This window comes from Hemicordylus capensis, chromosome 8 (assembly GCF_027244095.1).
Source record: "Hemicordylus capensis ecotype Gifberg chromosome 8, rHemCap1.1.pri, whole genome shotgun sequence".
NCBI classification, from domain to species: domain Eukaryota; kingdom Metazoa; phylum Chordata; class Lepidosauria; order Squamata; family Cordylidae; genus Hemicordylus; species Hemicordylus capensis.
Genome location: NC_069664.1, coordinates 12,431,305 through 12,458,213, shown reverse-complemented (window position 1 = coordinate 12,458,213; position 26,909 = coordinate 12,431,305). Strand labels below are relative to the sequence as shown.

The window sequence follows — 26,909 nt, the reverse complement described above, 5'->3', positions numbered from 1 at the left end:
ATGTCTTGCATATGGAAGATCCCTGGTTCAGTTCTTATAATCTCCATCTAAAGGATGAGTTGACTCCTAACTGAGCAATGAGGAGTCTTTTTGGTGATTCTCTTAAATTTAGAAAGGGGGTGGTGGTAACTGACCCACTTTGTCCCCAGCACAGCATCCCACCAGTAGCTGTTGCTGGTTTTGACCTTGTGTTTTTTACAGATTGTGAGCCCTTTTGGAACCATCTTATTCATTGGGGCTATTCACATGACTAGCTGGGTGACTCTGGGCCAGTCACTTCTCTCTCAGACTAACCTACTTCACAGGGTTGTTGTGAGGAGAAACCTAAATATATAGTACACTGCTCTGGGCTCATTGGAGGAAGAGCAGGACATAAAATGTAAAAAAAAAAAAATTAAAAAAATGACCGTGCTCGTGGGCAGGAAGGCAGGGTTCAACCTACCCTCACCCAGACTACGCCACCATGACCTGTACTGCCAGGAACAGTGTGGATAACTATCTGTGCTGCTCCCAGCAGCGCATGTAAACAGAGGCCGGGACTCTCTGAGTATCCCACAGTGCACTGTGTGCCGAACACATTGTGCTGGGGGATTTCCCCTGGGAAGGTTGCAATCTTCTCCAAGGTTGCAGGTAGGAATCTCTCTCAGCCCTATCTTGGAGAAGCCAGGGAAGGAACTTGAAACCTTCTGCTCTTCCCAGAGCAGCTTCATCCCCTGAGGGGAATATCTTGCAGTGCTCACACATCAAGTCTCCCATTCCTATGCAACCAGGGCAGACCCTGCTTAGCTATGGGGACAAGTCATGCTTGCTACCACAAGACCAGCTCTCCTTTGCTAGGCACCCGTCTCTGTGTCAGTGTGACACAGATCCTAGGAGCCATGTTAAGGGCACGTTTTCACCTTAACCTAGGAGCCGGGCTTTGGCACTGGGTTTGGCACTGCAGCACCGCCAGGATCTGCGCAGATCTCAGCGGTTCTCATGAGTGGTCAAGCCCAGGCCTGGCTGCCTAAACCTGGGTTTAGCTGCTCATGAGAATAGCTCCATCCATCCATTTTTTCTATGTGAATGGCTTTGCTAACTTTTGATGATAAGTGGTATATAAATATTTGTAGTAGTAGTAGTAGAAGAAGTAGTATCTCTGGGACCAGTAGTGGGAAAGAAGCCTAACCAAGACCCTGGAGCAGAGTGAACAAAATGAACCCAGCAATGGCTATATTATTGAGTTTAATCATCGCTACAATATTTATATATAATATATCTCTCCTGCAGAAGTTGTCAAAGTGATCTGCACGGGAAAAATACAAAGTAAGATGGCTCACTGTCTCCAAAGGACTCGCATTCTATAAATAAATAAATATATGGATGCTGTGTTGGTGGGTGCAGAGGGATAGTTGCTCACTCCCTGCTAAATATAAGAGAGTGGCTGCTTTTCAAGGTGCCTCTTTCCTCAGTTATCAGCAAAAGGCAATAGTTTCATAGCTTCTCTAGGTCTTGGGCATAGGCAAAGCACTTCGCCCTACCACCTGGTCCCTTTAAAGTTAGGAGCTGAGCTAACACATATATCGGCAACAGCTGCTGAGCCAGCCAAATGACAGTACAGGTGTCCGGCCCCACCTGGCGGCCTTTCGAGTGACACCCCGTGTGCGTGACGTCACATGCACTGGGGCATGCAGCATTTTCTGCCTGACAGTATTTCCCATTCTTTCCCTTCAGCAAGGAAGGGAAATAAACACTGTCAGGCAGCAAGCGCTGCCTGAAATGACCTGTGTAGAGCTCTCTTGGGGCTCTCCGTAGCCCGAGCTACACCCTCAGGTGGGCTTCAGCAGCCTTTTTCATTGGCGGCCCAGGTTCTTTTGACATCATGATGTCACCACCCTATCAAAAATGAACACTCAGGATCAGGAATGCATGAGAGAGTCATGAAACCCTAATGATAGATATATTTCTTATATCCAACTAATTAACTCTCATTTAGACTTAATTATTTTGAACAATTAGATTGCAAATAGAGCACATTATGGTAATCTGTGTGGGGCTGCTTTTGAAGAGCTCTCATAAACGACAGCTGATACAAAATATGGCTGCAAGACCGCTGAATGGAGTGGTTATGGAGAATGAATAATGCCAGGCATATACTGGCTTCAAGCTTCTTTCTGGAACTAATTCAGAATATTACAGCTCTGACTGGGTTGAATCTAGAATACTGGAGAGATCATCTCTATGCATAGCAACATACCAGTTTTGTAGTGTGTGTGTGGGGGGGAGGAGAAAACATCTGTTGCAGGCAGGGTCTTTTCCATGGTGGCACCGATAGTAAAATTTATTTGCTACAATGTATGTTCTGTCCTTTTGCTGATGATTTTCTTTTTCATTTTAAAAAAATGAAAAACCATTAATGAAGGGACAGAACGTACATCACAATGGCAGATTAAAGCTGCTTTATTTGGAGCTCTCTGAACTGTTATACTGAGGACTGCTGGGTCTTTCTTCAGGCTGCATTGTAGTTGCCATTGATTTTATATTTTTAATATGTATTCTTTAAAAACATGAGACCTCATTTTTTGGGTTCTATTATTGCAGTTTCTGCTATTTGTGGACAAGTCATTGGGACCCAGTTCCTCCCATTATCAGAGGTAAAAAAATAGGCTTATTTATTTATTTATTTATTCATTCATTCATTCATTCATTCATTCATTCAATTTTTATACCACCCTTCCAGGATGGTTCAGGGTGGCTTACAATTAAAAACAAAACCATTAAAACCAATAACAATTAAAACAGAAACATATATATTTTATATATCTATATCTATATATCTATACACACACACACACACACCTATTTGCAATTTCGGTATGACTCCCAGTGTCATTACCGGTGGCATTTCTGACCTGAAGGCAGCATAGGGCCGTTTTGTGGCTCTTTTCTGCAAAAAATGGGGGGGGGGGAGATAATCAGGTGATTTGGGGGGTTTAGGGGTCAGAACTGGAGAGCAAGGTATTCTTCTTATTTTAGCTCCCCCCTTCTTATTTTGCAATGTTGGTGTGCTCAGGAGCCTAACCACCAGAGATTCCCATAGGGTTAACGTTTCTTCATTCGCAGTTTCCATTTTTGTGATTGTAGGCGAGAATGGAACCCCACATAAACAGGCGCACACGTACACACACACACACACACACACACACACACTTTAAGAACATGAGAATTTTCTGGCCCAGTTCGGTCCAGGCCCCCATCGAACCCCCCTCCCCACCGGTCCGGTCCGGTCCCGGAACAGTCCACAAATATATTTTTTAAAGAAATTAAAGTACATTGTCAATACCTTTAGCCCCTTTAGGTGGGGTCCGGTCCCCAGTGGTCCAGTCCCAGTCCGATGGAACCAGGTGGTGGTGGTGGTTCGGTTTGACCCCGAACCCCTGGACTGGACCGTTGGACTGCCGGACCGGTCTGCACATCCCTAGTTCTAGTGCAGGCTCGGACTGGCCCACTAGGCAACAGGGCATATTCCTGGTGCGCCCTACCCGCACAGGCGCCCCTGCGCCCCAACTCCCACCATTAATTACCTATTCTGCTCAAAACCCGGCGCCCTCCCCACATACATTCTGGCGCCCTCTCAGTGCCCCCAGTCCGGCCCTGTTCTAGTGTTGTTTGTGTGTGAGAGAAATTTCTCTCTATCCACTTTCTCTACACCATGAATTTATAGACCTCTATTATGTCTCCCTGCAGTCATCTTTTTTTCTGAACTAAAAAGCCCCAGGTACTGTAGGAACATAGGAAACTGTTCTATACTGAGTCAGACCAATGGTCCATCTAGGCCAGTATTGTCATCACAGACAGGCAGCAGCTTCTCCAAGGCTGCAAGCAGGAATCTCTCTCAGCCCTATCTTGGAGATGCTGCCAGGGAGGGAACTTGGAACCTTCTGCTCTTCCCAGAGTGGCTCCATCCCCTGAGGGGAATATCTTACAGTGCTCACACTTCTAATCTCCCAATCATATGCAACCAGGGCGCACCCTGCTTAGCTAAGGGGACAAGTCACGCTTGCTAACATATGACCAGCTCTCACTTTCTCAGAATAACACCTAATCCTCCCCCACCCCCGCCAACTGCTAGAAAACAAACAAGTGGGTGAGTGGCAGAGACAGAGTGGTGGAGTGGTGCCTCCCCATTGACATAACCAACTGTTGCAGCCCCTAAGTGCTACGGACAGTTACTAGACCTCTTTGACCATGTGGGGATTGCTCTAGGCATCTTTTGTGAACCAAGTCATGGTTGCATAGCAAAGAGGTGCAGCATAATTTTCAGTCATAGTACTGCAGCCAAGAAATTCTTCCTTTTGAGCCACTGTTAAAGATAGGAACAGAGAACACTGCCATATACCGAGTCATACCATTAATCCATCTAGCTCTGTATTGTCTACACTGACTGGCGGTGACTTCTCCAAGGCTTCAGGCAGAAGGTTCTCCCAGCCCTACCTGGACATTTCCCAGACTAAGAGATTTGCAATGGTTAAAGCATTGCAAACTGTGATGGAATAGTGCAATAGTTTCAAAATGAGAGTAAAGGGTGGTTTAATGCTTCATTGTAAGCTGGTGGCCATTCATATTTTCCGTCCGCTGAAATGTATTTTCCAGGAAGGGATGTTCATATTCTCATTGAAATGCATTTATCTGCCCCTCCTCCTGCTCTATTTGGGCCAATGGAGTCGTGAGCAAAAGGGAATCCTGTGGCAAGCCTGGAAGCGGGGAAGAGAGGAGCTGGGCACCCGGGTGGGTGCTCTCTTCCATAGTGGTGGCCACCAGCACCCTTTCAGCTCCCCTGCTGGGGCTTCTGGGCGGGGGGCAAAGCAGCAGCAGCAGCCTCCACCATTCCTCCTCAGTCAGTGCCCCAAGCAAAGCCTCGCTAGTGCCGGGGAGCCTTGCAGCAGTGGTGGGGTGCCTTTCTCCTCTCCGCCGTCGCCCTCGCTGCTTCCCTCCTGCCGGGCCTTCTCCTGAGGAGTGAGGATGGCGGTGGTGGCACATTTCCAGAGAAATAAATACATAGGAGGAAAGAGAAGGAGTGGTGGCTAGCGCTCCTCCAGTGAGTGCTGTGGGATTGCCTAGAAGTAAATGAATCATGATTCACTTCAATGAGCTTCCGTTTAAGTAAGTGACTGTTCTCTCTCCCTGCCCTTTGCCTCATAGTATTTATGTTTTATTTATTTAACATATTTGTATACTGCCCAAAACGCAAGTCTCTGGGCGGTGTACAACAAAGCAATAAAAACAACGAATAAAAAGGTTAAAACATCACGACAATTTAAAATTCAAAATGTTAAAATTATTTTAAAAATCCATTAAAACAGTGTCTAATTAGAAGCCTGGCTGAATACATGTGTCTTGGCTGCCTTTTTAAACGTCGTCGTAAGAGATGGAGAGGCGCTTAAGCAAGTGGGATTGCACAGAAGTAAATGATTTCGTTCAATGGGCTTCCTCTGCGGTAAAAAGTACATGAGAAAGGGTTGGATTCAGAAAGCTGCTCTCAGCAAGATCAAGTTATATTGGAAGCAAGTGGAGGGGGATGGAGGTGTATGGTTTGGGATCTGTGGGGAGGACAGGAGGAGAAAGCAGAGATTTCTCCCTGCCTGTTTCTCTCCCCGCGGTGAAGGAAGCAAGAACTGTCCATACTGCAAAACTTTGCAGTGCATAAAATGCGGGGAAAGCTCCCTACAACGGAAAGATACAGCTACTTTCCTGCAGCACATTTATAAGTCTTAGGGCAAAAACACATCATTAACATTTGAATCGAGGCATGGGAAATGTGAATAGCCCCCTGCTGACAACGCAGGGACACTGATGTGGAAACACAGGCAATCTGGAGGGGCACTTAGAGGATACGCTGCGAGTACGTTGTCAGTCCTAGAGATGCCAGGGATTGAACTTGGACCCTTCTGAATACAAAGCAGATCCTCTACTACTGAGTTACAGCCACATCTCATGAACCCTGACCTGTGTGACCACCCTCATTCCTGGATGTTGCATCAAGATAGTTGTTCAGGGTCAGTGGGTTAAACTATACTTATTTTCATACAAGAACTCATTGAACTATATGGCAATTTAGCTATATTGACCAGGTTTGCAAAACGGTGTCCTTTTTTTTTTTTTTTTTAAGGCCAATTTCAAATTGGCCAGGTTAGCAATTGCAGGTTAAATAAAGTAGAGGTAATTTTCATGTCTAAAATAATGTACTGACAAGAATCAATCTGCTCTGTGTAATAAAATTAATCTGATCTCCCCACACTCATTATTTTTAACAGCCGAAGCTTGTCTTATCTAAGTTAGGGCTGCTTTATGGCCTTTTTTTTTTTTTAAATCGTGTAAACCAGTATGATGCACGGGTATGTAAGCCAGTATGATGCATGCAAAACCTTGAATGCCTTACCTAGGCTTTAACCTGTATGGGCATTGTCAAATGCTTCTGAATGACAGGTAATTACTCATTAGCTGTAATACTTGTCAGTATGATTGGAGAACAATGTCTACCATCATCTTGCTTAACTCAGCCTGAAAGAACCACAGCAAAAAGCAGAATTAAATGCCTGGAAGTCTATTGGTCGAGAGCACCACTTTCTTCTTCCGTTTTGATGCCTTTTCTTTACATGTATAGAACCTTACAATTTCTTAGGAATTCTTTCTCATATTCTTCTCAGACTTTTAAAACTTTTTATTAAAACCGTTGCTATTGGAGAGAACCATTACATGCTTAAAATTGAAACAAAAAAGGAGTTTTATTGGAGAGACCGGGGAACCTTTCCCCATCACCATTCAAAGGGGTTCATTCTTTCTGAACTTCCTCAGGGAATTATTGGAGGAAGCTGATCATTGTTGTTTTTTAGCACTGTTTGAAACATCTGAAAATGGCCTATTCCAATGGCTGACATCCAGACTGCTCCACTAATCTAGTGAAACAAAGTTGCACACAGCCGGATATACGATGTCCTAGCTCTATATCGCAGTTGAAACAAGGCATTGGGAATGTGAACGGCACCCTGCTGTCTGTATAGGGACTGCGGTGTTACAACACAGGAGATATGATGTGACCCTGTTGCAGGGTACAATCTGGAAAGTGCCCAGGTATGCATTAGCAGAAACAATTCAGCACGCAACTCAACATATATTCTCACATATTTCTTTCCCCATTTCCTCCTCTGTTTCTAAAGCAAAGGTCTCGCTCAGCACCACAGTGCAGCACAGGCTAGTGGCACATCAACCACACCACCCGGGACAGGCTATAGAGAATTTTGAGGGCCCCAGGGGGTGTGGAGGCCCTGGACTTCAGCCCCAAAATCCAGGAGTAAGAGTGCTTCTGTAAATGACCCTGCAAGCACTTCTCCCTTTTAGAAGCTTTTAGAAAGGGATGGAGGAAGAAAGGATAGAGAATAAAGGGACAGAGTGAACTGAATTTCCCCTATGGTGAATGAAGGGCATCAAAATGTCCTTCCCATATGTCACTTCCAAGCATTTACTGAATGTGCTTGGTGTTCTCAAGCCATGAGTTTCAAATGAGGTCACACCGGTTAACCTCAGGAGCAGACTGAACCGAGAAACAGGTACTTGTGGGACTGTGAAATCCATTCTGTATCCGATATGTTATTACCCCAGCCAGCATTATGTTTTGAATGAGATGTCTTGTGTCTAGTAGTATACACTTTCAATAGTTAAATGCTGCTTTTGTCATTGGGGACAAAAATGCACTCTTTAAATCAAGAGGGTAATTAATTTTCCTGACAAGCTTTCAAAGTGCTCGATTGAGATTTTAGGCATCATATATATGACTTGACAGCTTGCATTTGCTTAGGTTATTTTTTTTCCCTTTCTTCCCCGGAGGTAAAACAAAATCTGAAAACCCTGCTAAGCTGCATTGTTAATGTGTGCAGATCCTCATGAACTCCAAGACATTGGTTTATTGCTTTAAAGAATATATCCTCTTTTTTTGCATCTGTGTCCCCTCGAAGCACTTCATGGCTTTAGGGACTGATTTTTAAAAATGGCTGACATCAAGCACAGCCTACAGGAAGGTGTGCCTGTGCTATGGTAAGCTTTTCCACTGCCCCTGCAGCCATTCAGCCTCTGACATGCAGCAGGGGAGGAGTGAATTTTGTTGTTCTGCACTATCTTCAGAAGTGTCCTCTGTCACCTAATATGTCCCTGAGTGCTGCATTACCCCCAGGGACATATTTTTAGATGGCACACAGCACTTCTGGAGGCAGGGCAGATCACTGAAATTCTCTTCCCCTCTGCTGCACACCCCTGTGGCTGTGCAGTTAGGGAAGTTTTCTGTAGCACAGGCACATCTTTTTTGCATGCCACTAGTAGGTTGTGCTGGATGTCAGCCCAGTTCTTTTCTCACAATTGCAAAACTAAATTTAGATTGTAATCTATCTCGGGACAGGGAATCAATCTATTTTCCCCCACCCATCTTCCCCTTGGATAACTTGTTCGAAAGTGGTATATAAATATCTATATATTTATTTCTCCTAGGCATACCCGTCGCTAATCCCATGTGTGGCAGCTCTCACGAGAGTTCGTGAGCAGCTGCCAATTAGTGACAGGACGTGGGAGAAAATAGGGATGTGGGCGCTGGTAGGCCAGCTGCCAGGAGCAAGCAGTGGTGGGCTGTGGCAACCCCCGGGAATTGGCGGGCAGGAGGAGGCGGCAGTGGGCCATGGGTGGGCCAAGAAACCATGGGTGCTCCTGCCAGCGGCCAGCTGGCCGACAGGAGCAGGCAGCAGCCCGGGCAGGCTGCCGGGAGCAACAGGTGGCGGTGGGTCGGCCACTGGGAATTGGAGGGTAGGAGGAGGTGGCCCTTCCAGTTAATTCTAATGAGGTTTAAAAGAGCAGGGCTGAGGCGGTCGCCCTGCTTGCCAGGCCCTAAGGACAGCCCTGGGTAGAGCATCTGCTTTGCATGCAGAAGGTCTCAGGTTCAATCCCTGCCAGCATTTCTAGGTAGGGCTGGAAAAAGACTCCTGCCTACTTTGAAGAAATCCCTGCCAGTGGACAACACTGAGCTAGATGGACCAGTACTCTGTCTCTTATACTCAGCACCATTGATTGGTTGATTGATTTGATGTCCCTATGTTCTTATGATAGGTAGAACTGCACTTAGTGATCTCTTAGCAGTTTGGGGGGTCTTTTTGCCCCCTGAAAAACCTTTAACACACCTTTTTGGTGGCTTTTGCCAAGCACTGTTCTTCCCCCACCTCTACTGATGCTTTGGCACGCTCTCTCTCGTCCCCATTTCATTCATCCCTTAGTGATTGGAACCAGTTGGGGCTCATGTGGCAGATGTGGGTTTATGTCATAAGATTACAAAGCCAGCTGTGTACTGATTTAATTTTTTTTTTTTTAACATTTATATCCCGCTCTTCTTCCAAGGAGCCCAGAGCGGTGATGTCACTAAAGGCAAATGAAGCTCATTTAGAGTGAAGTTATCAGACACATGGGTGCCCCTAGCCAATCAGGGTTCACTTGTGAACACAAATTCTCAGTCTTTCCATAGCAGTCCTAAAATCACTGAAAGGAAGGCCATCATTAGATGCTGATGAAGGTTTTTATGAAATGTTGTACCTTCTAATTCTTCCTAAATTATAATGGGCAACATCTCAGAGCTGATGCTTGAAAATCTCTCTTCTGAAAACTTTGCATTGTCCATCAGTTTTAAGTAATGCATTGTGATAAAGGTACGTTCAGAAGGGTCCTTTGTTTATATTCAGAGTTAATTAGGGATGGTTTTACTAAGGCGTCAGAATGTACTACCTATATTGTGAGATGACCTAATAAAAGCCATTTACTTAATGAGACCAGAGAGCAATTAGACATTGTCATTTAGATTTTATTAAAGAAAAACCCACCATAAGATGAATTGCTATTTTTAATATTCCACTATTCATTTTGAAGATGATAGTTATTTATCTCCAGGGGATAGGAAAAATTACATGTGGTGCAAAAGTGCTCAGCAGAAGGACGGAGACACTTAAAATAGTTAAGTCTGGCTGTCAGCAAAGGAGCACGTTCTTTTGCTCAGATAAGAATGTTGACAAGGTTCAGCAAAGGGGTCTCAACTCTTGGCTTTAGTCAGTGTCTGCTTATACTTAGTGAAGAAGGCCATGTTGCCGTAATGAAGGCAAGAATTTGAGATACTTTTGCTCAAGTTGTCATGACCTTTTGGTAAGCAATACTAGCCCTATTCAGAAGCTTAAAAGAGCATCCCAGAATTCTGTGATTCAGTTCAAAGTAAAATCAAATTACAGAACCATCAAATTGATTTGTTGAGAACAGCCAGCTCAAGATCACGCTCGAATGACCCAAATTTATTCAGGTGATTTGTGCGGCATTTTGAGGCCTATTCTGCAGGCCTCAAAATGGCATTTTTTCCCTGGGGGAGAGCTGGTCTACCAATTGGGGTTGGTGAGTAGACCAGCCCTTCGTTCTGGACTTTGCGCATCTGCCCACCTCAGAGGACTAGACTGGTGGGCAGACGTGCCAAGTCCAATGCAGAGGGCTGGTCTACCTGCCAACCCTAACAGGTAGACCAGCTCTCCCTGGGAAAAAGTGCCATTTTCCCAGCAAAATATGCCTCAAAATGGCATTTGAATCTCAAACCAATTCAGGTCAAATTGGGGGTGTTCGCTTCAACCCCGAATCAGGCTTTGTATTTTGAGGGCGATTCAGTTCAAGGTCAAATCTGTGAATTGCCTCGATCTGACCCGAATCCATTCGACCTCGAATTGAATTGCACACGCCTATCCCAGAGCATGCCCAGAATCCCGACCCTAGCACTGATACACCAGGAAATCTCACTCGCCCAGCACTCCAGCCTGCCAGTCACAGAAGTAACTCTTCAGGCAAACACCAAAACTACAAAGAGTGCAAGGAGGGTGAGGCTTCATGGTGTGTCAATGTCAGGAGCAAGATTTATAGGCATGTTCTGGGACCTGGTACACAAGTACAGTATCCCTTTTCTTAAAACAACAGAAGAGGGCTGCACCCAAGTCCTATTCAGACATCCCCAGCATAGCATCCCTTCAATGGTTGTTGCTGGTGTCTTATTTTTTTGCTGGTATCTTATTTTTCTTTTTTAGATTGTGACTTGTTCTCACAATCACAAAGTTAGTCTGAGGAGTAGCCAGCTAAGATGCAGGACCTGTGCGTGCTTCCAAAATGTGATTGTGTGTTTGAGGGAAATCCTGGACAGAGGACTGGGAAGTGATAGTAGTCTGAGAGGCACAATCGTAGTTGGGTGCTGTTCCAAGCCACCACACATCAGATCTAAGATTGCTGATTGTGCCTTGGTGACAATCACTTCCTTGTCCTGCGACTCAAATTCCCCCTTGCACACAATCACTTTTTTGGAGTGTGTACAGTCCCTGCATCTTAGTATCCTCAAGCTAACTTTGTAATCATGAGAACAAGCCCACTATATGTTGTACCTAGGCTAGATGTCTGTGCACTCACACATGTTTCTTTGTGTTAGTGACTATACCTATGTTCATTTTCAAAGTGAACTTGGGCACAGGTCCCTCTGTCTGTTGATCATGGAAGCAGCTGTGAACAAGTGTTTGCCTATTCAGACAAATGCATGTAGTAACTGACCCATCAGTCTGAGCTATTCATTTTTATCAGGAGCAGCAGACTCTCCTCAGCTGACTTTCTTTGCTAGAACTCAGCTTTTGGCCCGGCCTTGACTACAGAGTCTGATCTGTTGATTTCAGCCTTGACCTTGCCTGTTTGGGCCACACCCTTGTTGGGCATCTAAGGAAAGACCGTCCCCCATATCTCCACCAGTGGTACTCTTACCCCTGGACTTTGGGGCCTCCACACCACCTGGGGCCCCCTGAGTCCCGTGCCACTGGCACTGTGCCAGGTGGCCGAGTGTGATTGTGACTTGTGCTGGAAGTTTTATAGACAGAGTGGGGAAAACGGAAAGAAAAATGTGGGATGGGAATATGATAAGGTCAAAGTTGATGGAGCCAGCGGGGGCTGGGGGGAGCGGGGACCGATTGGCCCGCGGAAGCTCCAGCATGCCCTGCGTGAGCTGGCGAGACCCCCGGAGCTGGGAGGCGGCTTTTTGCCTCCCCTTCCTGGGTCTCCTCATGAGTAACTGCGTCACGGAGGTTAGCAGCAGGGATGCTGTGATCCAGATTCTTCCCCTCTTCACTGAATGTCTGTACAAAGCAGGAAGCTTAGAATCCGTTTTTTTCTTTCCGTTGTGAGCCCTCCACCACCACCACCCCGCCTGCCACCCCACCCCCCACCCCCGCCCAATCCTGCTGTTCCAGATTTCCAGGAGCTTTCCTAGGTCAGCTCCATCTGAAAATGTGGCTGGTTGTTCTGAAGAACAAAGAAATGCTTTTTTCTGCTTTAGAATACCTTTAACAAAAGTTCATTTTGAAAGATTTGGTTGTACAATATTGCTATTAAGAACTCTAAGGCTGAACAAAGGTGAATATTTTCCCCTCCAAGAGCAGTGTATTCTGTGCTGCTTTTTTAAAAAAATACATTTATTATTATTCAGGTACCCCTTTTCATTAGGAAGGACAGGCTCTGAGCTTCAACCCAGTTTTCCTTCCCATCTGCCAATAGGGCTGAGCCAGGAGCTCCATGAATATCTGGTCCCCCCAATTTTTGCTGGGTCAGTTGCCCCCTAGAAGTTCGCTTCTTCCAGAATTGTGAAGAGAGGGGCTAGTTTTACTTCTCCATCATCTTCTCTTGCAAGTGGTTAAGTCAACAAGAAGAACCAGGTTTTGGTTGATTTCCAAAGCAGACAGTGAGAATGGGTCTCTCCACTTCTCTCTTTGTTGCTCACCAGTGAAAAAGAGAGCTGATCTTGTGGTAGCGAGCATGAATTGTCCCCTTTGCTAAGCAATGTCTCCCCTGATTTGCATGTGGATTGGTGACTACATATGTGGCCACTGTAAGATATTCCCATAGGCACTCTTGCCCCTGGACGTTGGGGCCAAAGTCCAGGGCCTTTACAGACCCTAAGGGCCCCCAAACCCTATTTATTTACTGATTGATGATTGATTGATCGATCTGATTTGATTTCTGTACGCCCTTCCAAAAATGGCTCAGGGCAATTTACACAGAGAAATAATAAATACATAAGATGTCTCCCTGTCCCCAAAGGGCTCACACAATCTAAAAAGTAACACAAGAGAGACACCAGCAAGAGTCACTGGAGGTACTGTGCTGGGGGTGGATAGGGCCAGTTACTCTCCCCCTGCTCAGTAAAGAGAATTGCCACGTTAAAAGGTGCCTCTTTGCCAAGTTAGCAGGGGAGTCTGTTCCGGGTAGTGTGGTCACCTGGTGGAGCATGATTATGCTTAATTTGCAGGGGAAGGGGGGGCATCCAAAGCCTTTAGGTTCAGGCTCCAAAATTACCTAGGTGCACCTCTGGATATTCCACCATAGGGGATGGGGTCATAACTGAGTGCTAAAGCATCTGCTTGCATGCAGAAGGTCCCAGGTTCATTCCCTGGCATCTCCAGGTAAGGCGAGGAGAGACCTCTGCCTGAAACCATGGAGAGCAACTGCTAGTCAGTGTAGACCATTTTGAGGTAGACCCTCCAATGATCTGACTGTACAAGGCAGCTTTCTTTTCCTAAAGGAAAAGGGATTCCTCCAGCAGTATGGGTAGATTCAGACGTCACATGGAACTTCAGCTGCAGCTGAGCTCTGCTCATAAGAAGCAGCCTTATACCGAGTCAGACCATAGACCCTGGGAATGCACACCCCTCACTCTCATCCCTGTGCAAATGCATCTTTTTCAGTTGGGATATGCCGTGATTGGTCACAATGTCTGAACCCACCAATCTTGGCATATCGTACCCTAAAAAGGAAGGCACTCACATGGGGATAGGAGGTTAGAAAGTGTGGCCCAAGCCTAAGAGAGGTCACTCAGAGCTTGGCTGTAACTGAGGTTCTGTGTAACATCTGAATCTGCCCAGGCACTCTATTCATACAACCATGCATACTCAGGTACAGCCTCTGACGGGAGTATACATGGTTGTGTGCATTTACATGACCATGTTGTATACCCAGGTCAGAGGCTGTACCCAAGTATGCATGGTCTTGTGAACAGGGTGACTGAGTGCATGCACGCATGCCCATTCACTTGACCATCCATACCCAGGTCAGAGGCATACCCAGGCTGATTGTTTCTTCCAATCCATCAATGTTCTTTCTTCTTCTTCTTCTTTTAAACTTTTCAGCGTGGCTCCTTTTGTAGACTACTACCTCCCTCCAATCCCCATTTAAAATCCAATTGCAATTTTTAAGAATGAAACATTTTGACTACAATTGCATGAGTGTTTTAATTAGAGATAAGAGATGCAGCCTGCTGATATCAGCTGTAGATAGCCTCCTTACATTGGAATGCCTCCCACTGACACATAATACATCATTTGCACTGCATCAGCAAGATAAGTTTTTTTTAAGCAGATAGGTTGGAGGAGGATATATCTGCAGTTAAATAGATCCTCCAGTGCTGAGAGATGATTATTGGAGAGACAGGATGTCTGTCTGATGAATGAAACAGGGACTGAAAGGCATGAAACCATAAACTGAAACATCAAGGTGTTGTCATAGAATTGAAAAACCTCTGATTCTATTTTAGAATCAGAGGGTAGGAATAAATGGACAGTTTTCACAATGAAGGGAAGTAAGAAATGGGGTCCCCCGGGGATCTGTACTGGGACCAGTACTCTTTAACTTGTTCATAAATGATCTAGAAGTTGGGGTAAGCAGCAAAGTGCTTACAGGTGACACTAAACCATTTAGGGAAGTGAGATCCAAAACAGATTGTGAAGCGCTCCAAAATGATCTCTCCAAACTGGGTGAGTGGGCGACAACATGGCAAAAGTGGTTCAATGTAAGCAAGTGTAAAGTGATGCATATTGGGGCAAAAAACCCCAACTTATACACAACTTATACACATACACTGATGGGACCTGATCTGTCAGTGACTGACTAGGAGAGAAATCTTGAGGTGGACAGCTTGTTGAAAATATCAACTCAATGTGTGGCAGCTGTGAAAAAGGCCAATTCCATGCTAGGGATCATTAGGAAGGGGATTGAAAATAAAACTGCTAATATTATAATGCCATTATACAAATCTGTGGTGCGGCCATATTTGGAATATTGCATACAATTCTAGTCACCATATCATAAGAGGGACATTGTAGAACTTGAAAAGGTGCAGAAGAGGGCAACTAAGATGATCAGGAGTCTGGAGCATCTTGCTTATGAGTCAAGGCTATAGCATTTGGGGCTCTTTCATTTGGAAAAGGGGCAAGTACAGGGAGACATGATCAAGACGTATAAAATTATGCATGGAGCAGAGAGGGTGGACAGAGAGAAATTTTTATCCCTCTCTCACAACCAGGGGTAATCCCAGGACATAGCCAGGGGAGGGGGCCCCCGTATTTGCCCCTCTCCCCGGCGGCCTCTCAGAGTGAGGGAGATAATGAGGAAAATAGGCAGCTGGAGGGCCTGGGTTCTTTGTGCTGTTCTTATGTTTGTATGTTCTTAAGAATTATTCTTCATCAGTGAAAAGTGACCTTTATATACAGGGCATTTATTTCATAAATAGATATGCTGTTTTAGTTAGTGTAGGTTTATCTGAACTGTCTGCCTGCAAATTTAGTTTGCTTATTTGAACAGATCCTAGTATTTGTGCACATTGCTTCTCATTAATTCAAAGGAACATACTTTTTAAAGTTTTTTCCAGAAGCACATATACACATAGGCGGATTAAGGCATAGGAAGAGGAAGTGTCTGCCTTTGGTGGCAAAATTTGAGGAGCGGTAATTGACCACTCCTCAAATTTTGCCAGGGCACCTCTGGGGGCTGCGGTAGCTGCAGGGAGGGGGTGTGAGGGGAAATCCCCCCCTTTTGTCTCTAAAAATTGCCGCTATCACAGCAAGATGCTATGTGCTGTTGGTTAACTGCAGGGAGGGTGGAGGGGGCGAGGAGGGAAGAGTACACCCCCTTTACTTCTTAAAGTTCTGCCCATAATTTTTCCCAGTGGCAGCATGGCAGCCCAACACTGCCCCTACAGTAACATCCAACCGTCCCATCCCAAGGGAGCATGAGCAAGCGGTCAGTGAGCCTTATTTCAGGCAGCAGTTTGCTGCCTGAACGCCATTTATTTCACTTGCTCTCCCTCGAAAAAGCGAAATAAACAATTTTAAGACAGCAAATGGCTGCCTGAGATGTGGGGGAGAGCTCGCTCCTTAGTCTCGCTGGAGCCCTGGCAACGTCCCCTTTGCGTGATGAAGCAACATGATGACATAAAGGGGGCATGGCCAGGGCTCCAGAGACCCCGAGGAGCGAGCTCTCCCCCTTTTTTCAGGCAGCCGTTTGCTGCCTGAACACCGTTTATTTTGCTTTCTCTCCCTTGATAAAGCGGAATAAATGGTGTTCAGGCAGCAAATGGCTGCCTGAAATGAGGGGTAAAACTCACTCACCAGCTGCTTGCTCACACCCCCTTGGGACAGAACAGTTGGATGTTAATGGAAAGGCTCCGCTGCCAGGAAAAATTATGGGCAGAACTTTAATAGGTAAAGGAAGGGTACTCTTCCCTCCTCGCTCCCCTCTACCCTCCCTGCGGTTAGCCAACAGCACACCACATTGTGCCACGACAGTGGCAATTTTTAGAGACGGGGGATTTCCCCACGCGCGCTCCCTCCCCATGGCGGCAAAAATCCTCTTTGTCTATGGGTGGCAAAGAGGTTAATCCCCCCCCCCGCTGCATATGCACATTTCCAGTTTAAAATTTTAAAAAAATGTCAAACACAGTTCTGCTGATGGAGCAAGGAATTGCTTAATTGTGCATGGTCTCCAGTTAAAGCACAGACCAGCTTTCTTGTCTATTGCTTCAGTTTGTTCCTTGTTGGAACTACAGCTGTTACCCAACTTAAAAACACAAACACACCTCTTAGTTGATTAAAATATTCCAAATCACTGCGTATAATTCCTTTTCTTTTAAACATATAGTCCATGAGCTCGGCCCACAAATTCTCACCACAAGCAGCATTTCAGGGAACAAATGATCATGGTGATTTTTTGCAATGTCTGCCCTTTGGAGATGGAAAATAGGTGATTGCATTGTTGCATTTACAACTTTTTCTGTGTCCTCATCGCTTCTTTATTCCTAGTTGTGCCATCGAGTTGGTGTCGACTCCTTGCACCCCCAGAGCCCTGTGGCTGTCTTTGGTAGGAGGGGTTTACCATTGCCTCCTCCCACATAGCATGAGATGATGCCTTTCAGCAACTTCCTATACTGCTGCTGCCCGATATAGGTGTTTCCCATAGTCTGGGAAACATATCAGCAGGGATTCGAACCAGTAACCTCTGGCTTGCGAATCAAATCCTCTCCCTGCTGCACCATTACAGTAGGTTCCTTGTTATTCTAGCAGCCTCATTATCTGTACGTTTCACAACTTATTACATAATTACTACTACTTCTTGTTGGTGGGTTTTCCTCCCTTCTTTTGCAAAAAGATATACAAAACCCTTTTTTCTAAAGGATCACCACCTCTCTCAAGAAATTCTAGTGCTGATCCCACCACAATAGGAGAGACATTCTCCATTCTCCCTGACACAGGATAGAATGCCCCTTTCAAGATGGTGCTCATCTGCAGTGTTTATAGGTACGGGTATTAACAAAAAAAAAGTCTATTAAAATTTGCTGCCTGGCTAATTTGGACACCATCTATCAAAGTGGTGTGTGTGTGTGTATGCGTGTGTGTGTGTGTGTGTGTGTGTGTGTGTGTGTGTGAGAATCGATTATTCTAACTGATTAATAAATTAAATGTTGCATCCCTAATTGGAACATTAACTGGCTACTGCAAAAGACTGTTGCTCAGACATTAAGTGCTATGGGCTGATTAATTTGCTGCTATATGGGATGGCATGCTACTGCCCAGACCTGCTCCCTATTCTAAGTGAAACCTGAAATAACTCCTGTAACAAAGAGGTAGCAAGTATAGGCATATTCTGTAAAATATGTGCCTACTTACTTGCTACCCATATGCTGCTGGCACTGCAGACATCTCTCCTTGAGGCTGTCCGCCTGTTACAGCATCATCACACCTTCTGAGCACTTGATCCACAATATTTTGTAACTGAGAGGATATTACATACACTCAACTGCTTCTGCAATTGTAGATCTTGGTTGGATGTCCCAGGTAGTTTTTGGACATGGCCTGGATTGTGAATAGTGGAGAGTGATGCACAGGAACCAATTCAAATTCCTTGAATATATGCACCATTTCTTAATGTCCATAATTAGTAGGGATCAGATGGTACAGCTTTTCCTTATTGGATTTGATCTTTAGAAGTAAAAGAGACTGAATCCAGACAAGACGGAGGTACTTGTTGTGCCGGGTCATTACTCAGGAAACAATATTGATCTGCCTGTTCTAGGTGGGGTCACACTTCCTCAGAAGGAACAGGTACTCAATCTGGAAGTGCTTCTGGATTCACACCTCTCCCTGATTTCGCCAGAAAATCAGAAGCGCTTTTTATCAGCTTCGGTTGATATGCCAGCTGCATCTGTTGCCTGAGATTCATGACTTCAGAACAGTAGTACAGCTGCTGGTAACCTCCAGACTTGATTACTGCAATGCAATCTATGTGGGGCTGCCTTTGTACATAGTCCGGAAACTACAATTAGTACAGAATGCGGCAGCCAGGTTGGTCTCTGGGTCATCTCGAAGAGACCATATTACTCCTATGTTACAGGAGTTACACTGGCTGCCAATAGGTTTCCAGGCAAAATACAAAGTGCTGGTTATAACCTATAAAGCCCTAAACAGCTTAGGCCCACGGTATTTAAGAGAGCGTCTTCTTCTGCACAATCTCCATCGTCCACTGTGTCCATCAGGGGAGGCCCTTCAAGTTGTTTGGTGGCCACTCAGAGATGGGCTTTCTCAGTTGTCGCTCTGAGACTTTGGAATGTGCTTCCTGTTGACATAAGACTCTCCCCATCTCTATCAGTTTTTAAAAGATCTTTGAAGACTCATCTTTTTAACCAGGACTTTTAACGTTGGTAATTTTAAATATTGTAAACTGATTTTGTTTTAAGCAGCTTCTGAAGTTTTAATTGATTTTAATGTTTTATTTATTTGGATTGTTGTTTTATAGTTGTGAACCGCCCTGAGACTTTGATTTGGGGCGGTATATAAACATATTAAATAAATAAAAATAAATAATAAATAAATATTTCAGTGAAAATATGTTCAGGATGAGACTGCAAATGTGAAATGTACTATCCTCTCTGTTTCCAAAATCTAACATGTGGGACACAGCTCGCCCACCCAGAAATGCACTCTGTCCCTTCTGTGCCCCCCCTCGGACCCCCCGCCCAGTGCTGCCACTGCTTCAGTAACTAATAGCTTTCCTCCAGTGATCATTATGGAACGTTTATGACCTTTGATTTTTATGTGTGCTTTAGTTCATGTTTATCGCAGATAATTAACAGCCCCGATAATCCGAAATATGATTAGAGGTGCCTATCCCCCTTTCCTGCATACTTGGAGAACAAGTAGACTGTGCACTGGGCTCTGGGGAGGAGCAGGGCAACTGGATCTTTCAGTGAGAGGGTGCAGGTGGGCTTGCCATTGGCCATAGAAGTTGAGCATGTAGCAGTGTGGCAGCAGCCAAACAACATTGGGAAGAGAAAACCGTCCAAGAAGGCCATCCACATGATCATGAACTGGGTAGGACAAGTGTCCTACCCAGTTTTGGGAGCTGTCTGCACTCCCACATTCTGATCAGGTATAAGCAAAAAAAATAAGGTTGGAGGTGCCAGCAGAGAGAGTCTTAAACCGCAGCTGGGAACAAGGGCTCCGTCCTGCCCAGCAGCTGCCCCCTGCTCTTTCATGAGGAAGGAGGGAAAGCCCTCCTACCCAGCTGCTGTGTAACAGACTGAGCCTGTTCACACAACCAGAAACTGTCTAGGACAGGCCTGCTCAACCTAGGGCCCCCCCCCAGCTGTTTTTCGACTACAACTCCCATAATCCCCAGCCACAGTGGCCAATAGCCAAGGATTGTGGGAGTTGTAGGCCAACATCTGCAGGAAGGCTGAAGTTGAGCAGCCCTGGTCTAGGACAAGTGTCCTACCCAGGTTTGGGAGCTGTGCATGCTTCCAATTACTCTGTGGGAGACAGGAGTTGGGTAGGACAGTGCTGTCTTACCCAGCTTTCATACCCAGCATTTGACCAAGGTAGGAGGAAAGGCTGTCCTACCCAACTCCTGTGTCCCACACAATTCTCCCTCCTCCTACCTAGTTGTTTGCTCCCACACAACCAAAAATTGGGAGTGCACACACAGCTCCCAAACCTGGGTAGAAGACTTGTCCTACCTAGTTTTTGGTTGTGTGAATAGCCTCCCGATATCTGTTGGTGCCTGCATCTGACCTTGGTTTTGGTTTTTGCTGACATGTGAACAGAAAATAGGAATGTGCACAGCTTCTGAAACTGGGTAGGATGCTTTTCCTGTCCAGTTAATGATCATGTGAATTGCTTTATTGTATGCTCATAGGGATGTGTGAGGTGGGGCAGGCAAATGGGTAATGCCCTTATTTGCCCAAGACAAAATTGTCCTATACTCTTGAATGGGTCAAAGAAAATGAGTTAATAAGAATCTTGGCAAATTATTAATGTACAATTTATAGTGATTGTCTTGTACTAGATGGACTGCAGAATTTGAATGAATAATAATAGAGACATATATTGTTTCCTTGCCATTATCTTCTCAGCTCTCCGGAGAAGTCCTCTTTCAAAAAGGAATGGTCATGGATGATTGTGCAGTGAATAAGGTAGGAATTAATTACAGCTGAGGCATTCTTCTTCTGTTATCTGATTATGATTTCATATCAATGGAGGGCACCTGAGGGTCATCCTTAGGATGACCCTGTATGTTTCACCTGGAGGAGTGTTCATCTGCCTGGTCTAATAAATGTCAGTTACATTAATCTCAGTTTTTGATCTTTGTTTAAAAAAAAATCAAAGAGATGGTGAACCCATAACTTCTCTCATTTAGTTCCACTAGCTGGAAACTCCAGAGAATTATCTGTGCATTTATTGTCAATTTTCAGAACCATTTTCCTTTATTTGTTCCAGAAACAAAAAAAGAAGTAACACAATAATTGTAAGCAAATGACTCAGAATAATTCCTTATATGAATATTGCTCCTTCACTTCAGGCCTTTTCACATGTTAAAAGGTAAAATAATCACCCTCTTTATTCCCTTCTGCATAGATTCATCAGCTTTGATTCTCCACTTGATTAGGCAAAATAAATTCCCACCATTAGAAAGAGCATGGCGCTAGTCACAGTTTGATTTGCAAGATAAAACAGAAGGAGAGAAGTGTGATCAAAGCGATGATAGAGTTGAGCAACCCCAGCCAGTTATCTAAGATGACTTTAGGGGATTCCTGACAGCTTGCATTGAGCTCTATGGGACAAAGTCACTCTGTTCCGGCATGGACACTGTTGAAAGGGGTTGAGAAACTACATTTCCCAGGGAGTCTAGCGTCTCTCAGATGCTGCTGAGCATGCTCCTGGATACTCACACGTTTGTTATAGCACATCAGTGCACATTTTGTGAAATGTGTAATTTGTGAACCGCCCAGGGACTTGTGTATGGGGCAGTATAAAATGCATAAAATAAAATAAAATAAAATAAAATAAAATAAAATAAAATAAAAGGTGGTGTGGGAGGGATATTAGGGATGTCCTCGGACCTGTTTGGAGGCCCTTTTATGGGCCTCCAAACAGGTCTGAACACTGGCCAGTTCAAACATTTGATGGGGGTGGGGGGTAGGACTTTAAGGGCAGGAGAGGGTGCACTTACCCCTCCCTCCGCCAGCGCTGGAGTTTTGTAAAATACCCCAGGGCAGCAGCGTACCTCCCTGCTGCCCCTTCTTCTTCTTCGGCCGGAAGTGGCCGGGCGCGAGTGCGCATGTTGGGATCACACATGAGCCCGTCTGATGTGTGAAAGCACACGTGTGATGTGTGCACGCACACCTGGTATTTCCAGCCACTTCTGATCAAAGGAGGATGGGCGGCAGGGAGGTACACTGTCACCCTGAGGTATTTTACAAAACTCCAGCACTGGTGGGGGTGGGGGTGGGGAGGGGTAAATCCACCCTCCCCCACCCTTAAAGTCCTACCCTGCACCACTTTGATCTACCCCCACCTGGTTCCGTGCTCAGCCCTAGAGGAAATGCTGTCTTTTTAGTATATAGTCCATCACCCAGGTCCACAAATTCTAGCCACTGGTACCGTTTCACTGGACAAATGCTCATAGTGATTTGGACAACACCTAGCTCCTCAGCCCCAGAGATGGGAAACAAGTTATAGCATCCTTGCACTTACAGCTTGCTCTGTGTTATCACCCCTTCTTTATCCCTGCCCCCAAATGATTGGGATAAAATGACAGTTGCTTTTACACAGAAGAAAGTGTTCGAGTCAGGATTAGGGTAAAAATGAACAAATGCAAACAAAAAGGAATGAGGGGGGAAATCCTTAATAATTTACATAGTATATAAATAATGCTAATATTACCTGGTGGGGGGAGTATTGGTGAGAGAAAAAGTATATCTTTCTAGCAGCAATAGCAATAGCACTTACATTTATATACTGCTCTATAGCTGGAAGCTCTCTAAGCGGTTTACAATGATTTAGCATATTGCCCCCCAACATTCTGGGTACTCATTTTACCGACCTCGGAAGGATGGAAGGCTGAGTCAACCTTGAGCCCCTGGTCAGGATCGAACTTGTAACCTTCTAGTGGAACAAGTGATCATGCCTAAAACAGAAAGACAGAAAATAGAAACATTCCACTCAATTCAGCAACCAGAACTTTTGGACATGGCTTTATTAGCATCCAGAATATAGATTACATTGGTGATATTTCACCTTCTACATTGCAAATGGAACCTTTTCTATTGGTGTTCGGCAGTACTTTATAATGGCTTTGCTACATTCACTTTTGAGCCACCATTTGGAGCAAAATATTTCCTAGACACAAATTGTCTACACCCCAGTAATTATCCAAATTGTCAAGCTAATTCATATGCAAGATCATACCATCCCACATAGAGATAAGGGGCAATGTCAGAGCTTGGGAACATCTAGAATTCATATATCAAGATAAATGACAGATTAAGGCCATTCACATGACTGGGCAGGTGGTGGTGGGGAGGCTGGGTCCAAATTACCTCCCCTCCCCCAACGATACAGCAAACATACTATACAGCAAATATTGCTAGGAGTGCAGACTGTGCTCCTAGACAATCCATGCTACAACAAACAGTACTGATCTCTGGAGGCCAGGATGATGCATCCTGGCCTCCAGGAATACCACAATGCACTGTGCACTGAGCATGGTGCACCCACCAGACAGGTGCTGTTTTTCCTCAGGAGGCATGCAGCCTGAGGATAAACACGATCCCGGCAACTGGTTTAAGGGTGCACTTGTGCCTTTAACCTTGGCTAAGAGCTGGGCTAGGAAGTGGGGTTAGGCTGGGCGGGAGTGTCGGGATCCACACAGATTCCAACACTCCACGTGAGAAGCCTAACCTAGGCTGGGCTTCTCTAGCCTATGTAAGGCTGCTCGTGGGAACAGCCTCATTATGTGCAACATGAGCATAGCTAATTATGTCCTGGATTATCAGAAGAGCAAGGAGGCAATGATGCTAGACCCTGTTAATCGAGCTGCGGATTAACGCTCTCTTTTTGCAAGAGCACTGGTGGAGGGAAAGTGGCAGGGCAGGGGCTGGCAGGTAGGCATCACTTCCCTTGCTCCTTAAAGAAACCCCCCTGCCCTCCCGGGAGTGCACAGAACTAGTTCTGTGCACATCCCTATTACAGGGAACACTAGGACTGCGACTTCAGGCTTAGTGGCTCAAGACCTCTATGCACCTTCAAGCAGGGCAACAAATATCCCCATGCTTTGATCCCTGTGCACACCCTTCTCCTCCTCTTTTAAAAAACAGGGGGCTGGGGGACATCTTGCAGGCTCTTTGGTACCTCAATAATCCACTGCCTGAAGTGATCACCTCACCTCTTCTCCTGGAAGGGCTGCCCTGATCTCAGTGAATTTCAGGACATTTACTGTGTAAGGTAGCATTTGTAGCTTAGCTTCAGTGCTAGCTAATCTATCCATATGTAAATTTCCCAGTGTATATCGGATACCTTTTGAGTGCATTAACGTATGGAAATGAGCAGTTGCCATTGTCCATGCCCATTTTGCATTGCCATGAGATGGGGATTGTGTTAATCTGATTTCCACCTATTGTAGCAGAGTTTGTGAGTTTGCATTGTCTATGTGTGTGTATATATATATAAATTTGAATAAAAAGTTCATGAGGAAGAGCTTGTATGCACATTTAATCAGGATGTACTTTGTAAGTTCACACTTCTTTTTCATGTAAATTATGTAATGTTTGGCTGCCTTGAGTGGGGGTTAAATAAAGTTCAGAAAGGTGATAAGTTTAGAGAGTGATATGGCCATGGCATTCAACTTAAGTGGTGCAGTGGAGAAATGCTTGACTAACAAGCAGAAGGTTGCCGGTTTGAATCTCCAGTGGTATGTTTCCCAGACCTATAACAGGCAGTAGTGATATAGAAAGATGCTGAAAGGCGTCATCTCTTACTGCGTGGGAGGAGGCAGTGGTAAACCCCTCCTATATTCTACCAAAGAAAACCACAGGGCTCTGTGAGCGCTGAGAGTCAAAATCAACTTGATGGCACATTTTACCTTTTATGGCCATGGCAGTTAAGTTCCTTTTCTTTCTTCATACAAGGATTTCCTTAACTCCAAAGCAATCATCTTTTACCATCCTTAAACATAATTCAGAATGCTGATCTCATTATTATTTTTTGGAACATATGAAGTTTTCTTGTTTAGTTTGGATAACAGTTATAAACAGTGTATACATTGTATTTTTCGTTATAAGCTGTTTTTATTGGTTGCCAGCCAGCCACTTTGAACATTTGGAGAGGTGACAGTTATTTTTAAAATAAATAAAATAGAGACACCCTGTGATTTGAGTAGGATCCTTCTTAGGACATTACTAACACAGAGTTTACACTTGTCAATTATTTATTTGTTTAGTATATTTGTATACTGCCCCAAAATCACATCTCTGGGCAGTTTGCAATAAAATTACACAGATTAAAGACCAAGTTCAAACACTAAAGCAATTTAAAACAATGATACCACTTTAACCAGTGGTATGGGAGCCATTGTATATTTATTGGGAAGGAGTAGTAGTATGTTATGGGAGCCATTTAGCTGTGGGTCCATCCTGTGTTGCTTCCATAATGCCACAAGTTAGTGGTATGGGTGGGGGAAACTAAAATTCCCAGCATACCTTGCACCTGGCACACAACCAGTGAAATGTGTCAGGTACCAAGATGAGAGGAAAGATACCCATTGATAATCTTTCTGGTTCTACCGTAGCACTAAAAGTTAAGAGAGGGGCTTTGTGAGAAGCTGGTATTGAGCTTTTATGCTGGGGTGTGTGGTGGGGGGACTGGGCCCCATTGGTCCCAATGGCATTATCAGGAATGCGATAACATCTCAAATAAGTTAAAATATACATAAGAACAGCCCTGCTGGATCGGGCCCAAGGCCCATCTAGTCCAGCATCCTGTTTCACACAGTGGCCCACCAGATGCCTCTTGGGAGCCCACAGGTAAGAGGTGAGGGCATGCCCTCTCTCTCCTGCTGCTACTCCCCTGCAACTGGTGCTCAGAGGCATCCTGCCTTTGAGGCCGGTGGTAGCCCACAGCCGCCAGACTAGTAGCCATTGTCCTAATTGGGTCCATGAAACAAATTAGCTATTTTCCAAGTTCAAGGGGCAGGGGTGTCATTTGTTCTGAGAGGGAAATTTAGAAATCCCTCTGAGATCTTTTTGGAATGAAATCCCTCGAGATCTGTTTGGAATGAGTTTTCTCATCCCTGTCTTCACCTGTGAAATGTTGAAAGGGATGCATTAAGCATATGTAAGTGTCAGAAACATCACTGTTGCCTCATAATCAACATCCCTTCAAGATATTCTGCCTTCAGTCAACTGTTGCCATTCCCCCAGTGGTGGTTTAGGTTTGCATCATTTTCTAACCTGCAGAAGTGGATTTTTAATATCTGACAAGCACATTCACCACTGAAATTATAATAAATTACAACAGTTCTTCCTTTTTAACAAAACAGAGATGTTCTTTCCCCCTGAAATGCATGGCAACGCTAGGTTGCATTTATGCTGAACTCACCTTTCTCCCCTCCACTTGAAGATGTTTTTATAATTTAATTTTTAACAACTACTGTTGATATGATCTGGCTTTTAGTAAAATAATTTCCTCACCACACCATTTTATGGTCAGCTTTGTATGTGCTTCAGATCAAAATGTATTTCCAATCCAAAAGGGAAATTAATTTGCACATATGAGAGAGCATAGCCTCAGACATTGCATAGATGAAATACAAAGTGGAAGTTATGTAGAACACTCTTGTTCTTGAACCAAGGACCATTATATGCTACCCTCCCTCTATTACTAATTGCTAAACACTCATTTCTGCCTGTATTCATTTACTCTGCAATAGCTGCCTTCCCTTTTGAGCCTGAATAATAGTATGAATGTGTCTAAGTAATAGTAGTCCTATCCAGACATTGGGCTCTTGCACATGATCAGGAGGGGGTGGTTTGGGGCTGGGAAGAGTTCTTACCCATTGCTGAACAGACAAGCAGAGCCTCCATTGGGCTCTGCAAAGTCAGCGCACAGATGAGGAGAGCTTGGATCAGGAAAGTATGCCAAGAATTGGGAGAACCTTCCCACAACACATTGCACTGCCAGAAGAAGAAG

The 26,909-nt window shown here is 44.9% G+C and overlaps 1 protein-coding gene across 4 annotated transcripts in view; it reads left to right on the top strand.

Moving 5' to 3' along the window:
* Window positions 1–26,909, top strand: part of LRRTM4 (leucine rich repeat transmembrane neuronal 4) — a 568,534-nt gene that overhangs the window by 278,893 nt on the left and 262,732 nt on the right. For 2 of the 4 annotated variants that reach the window (XR_008311098.1, XM_053269909.1), the window contains exon 3: window positions 20,798–20,857. The exons of the other annotated variants lie outside the window; for them this stretch is intronic. Coding sequence is in view for 1 of the 2 variants with exons in the window: in XM_053269909.1 (XP_053125884.1) it covers window positions 20,798–20,857 (60 nt within the window). In the remaining variant the exon portion in view is untranslated. The remainder of the gene's footprint in view (window positions 1–20,797; window positions 20,858–26,909) is intronic. 4 annotated transcript variants of the gene reach the window in all.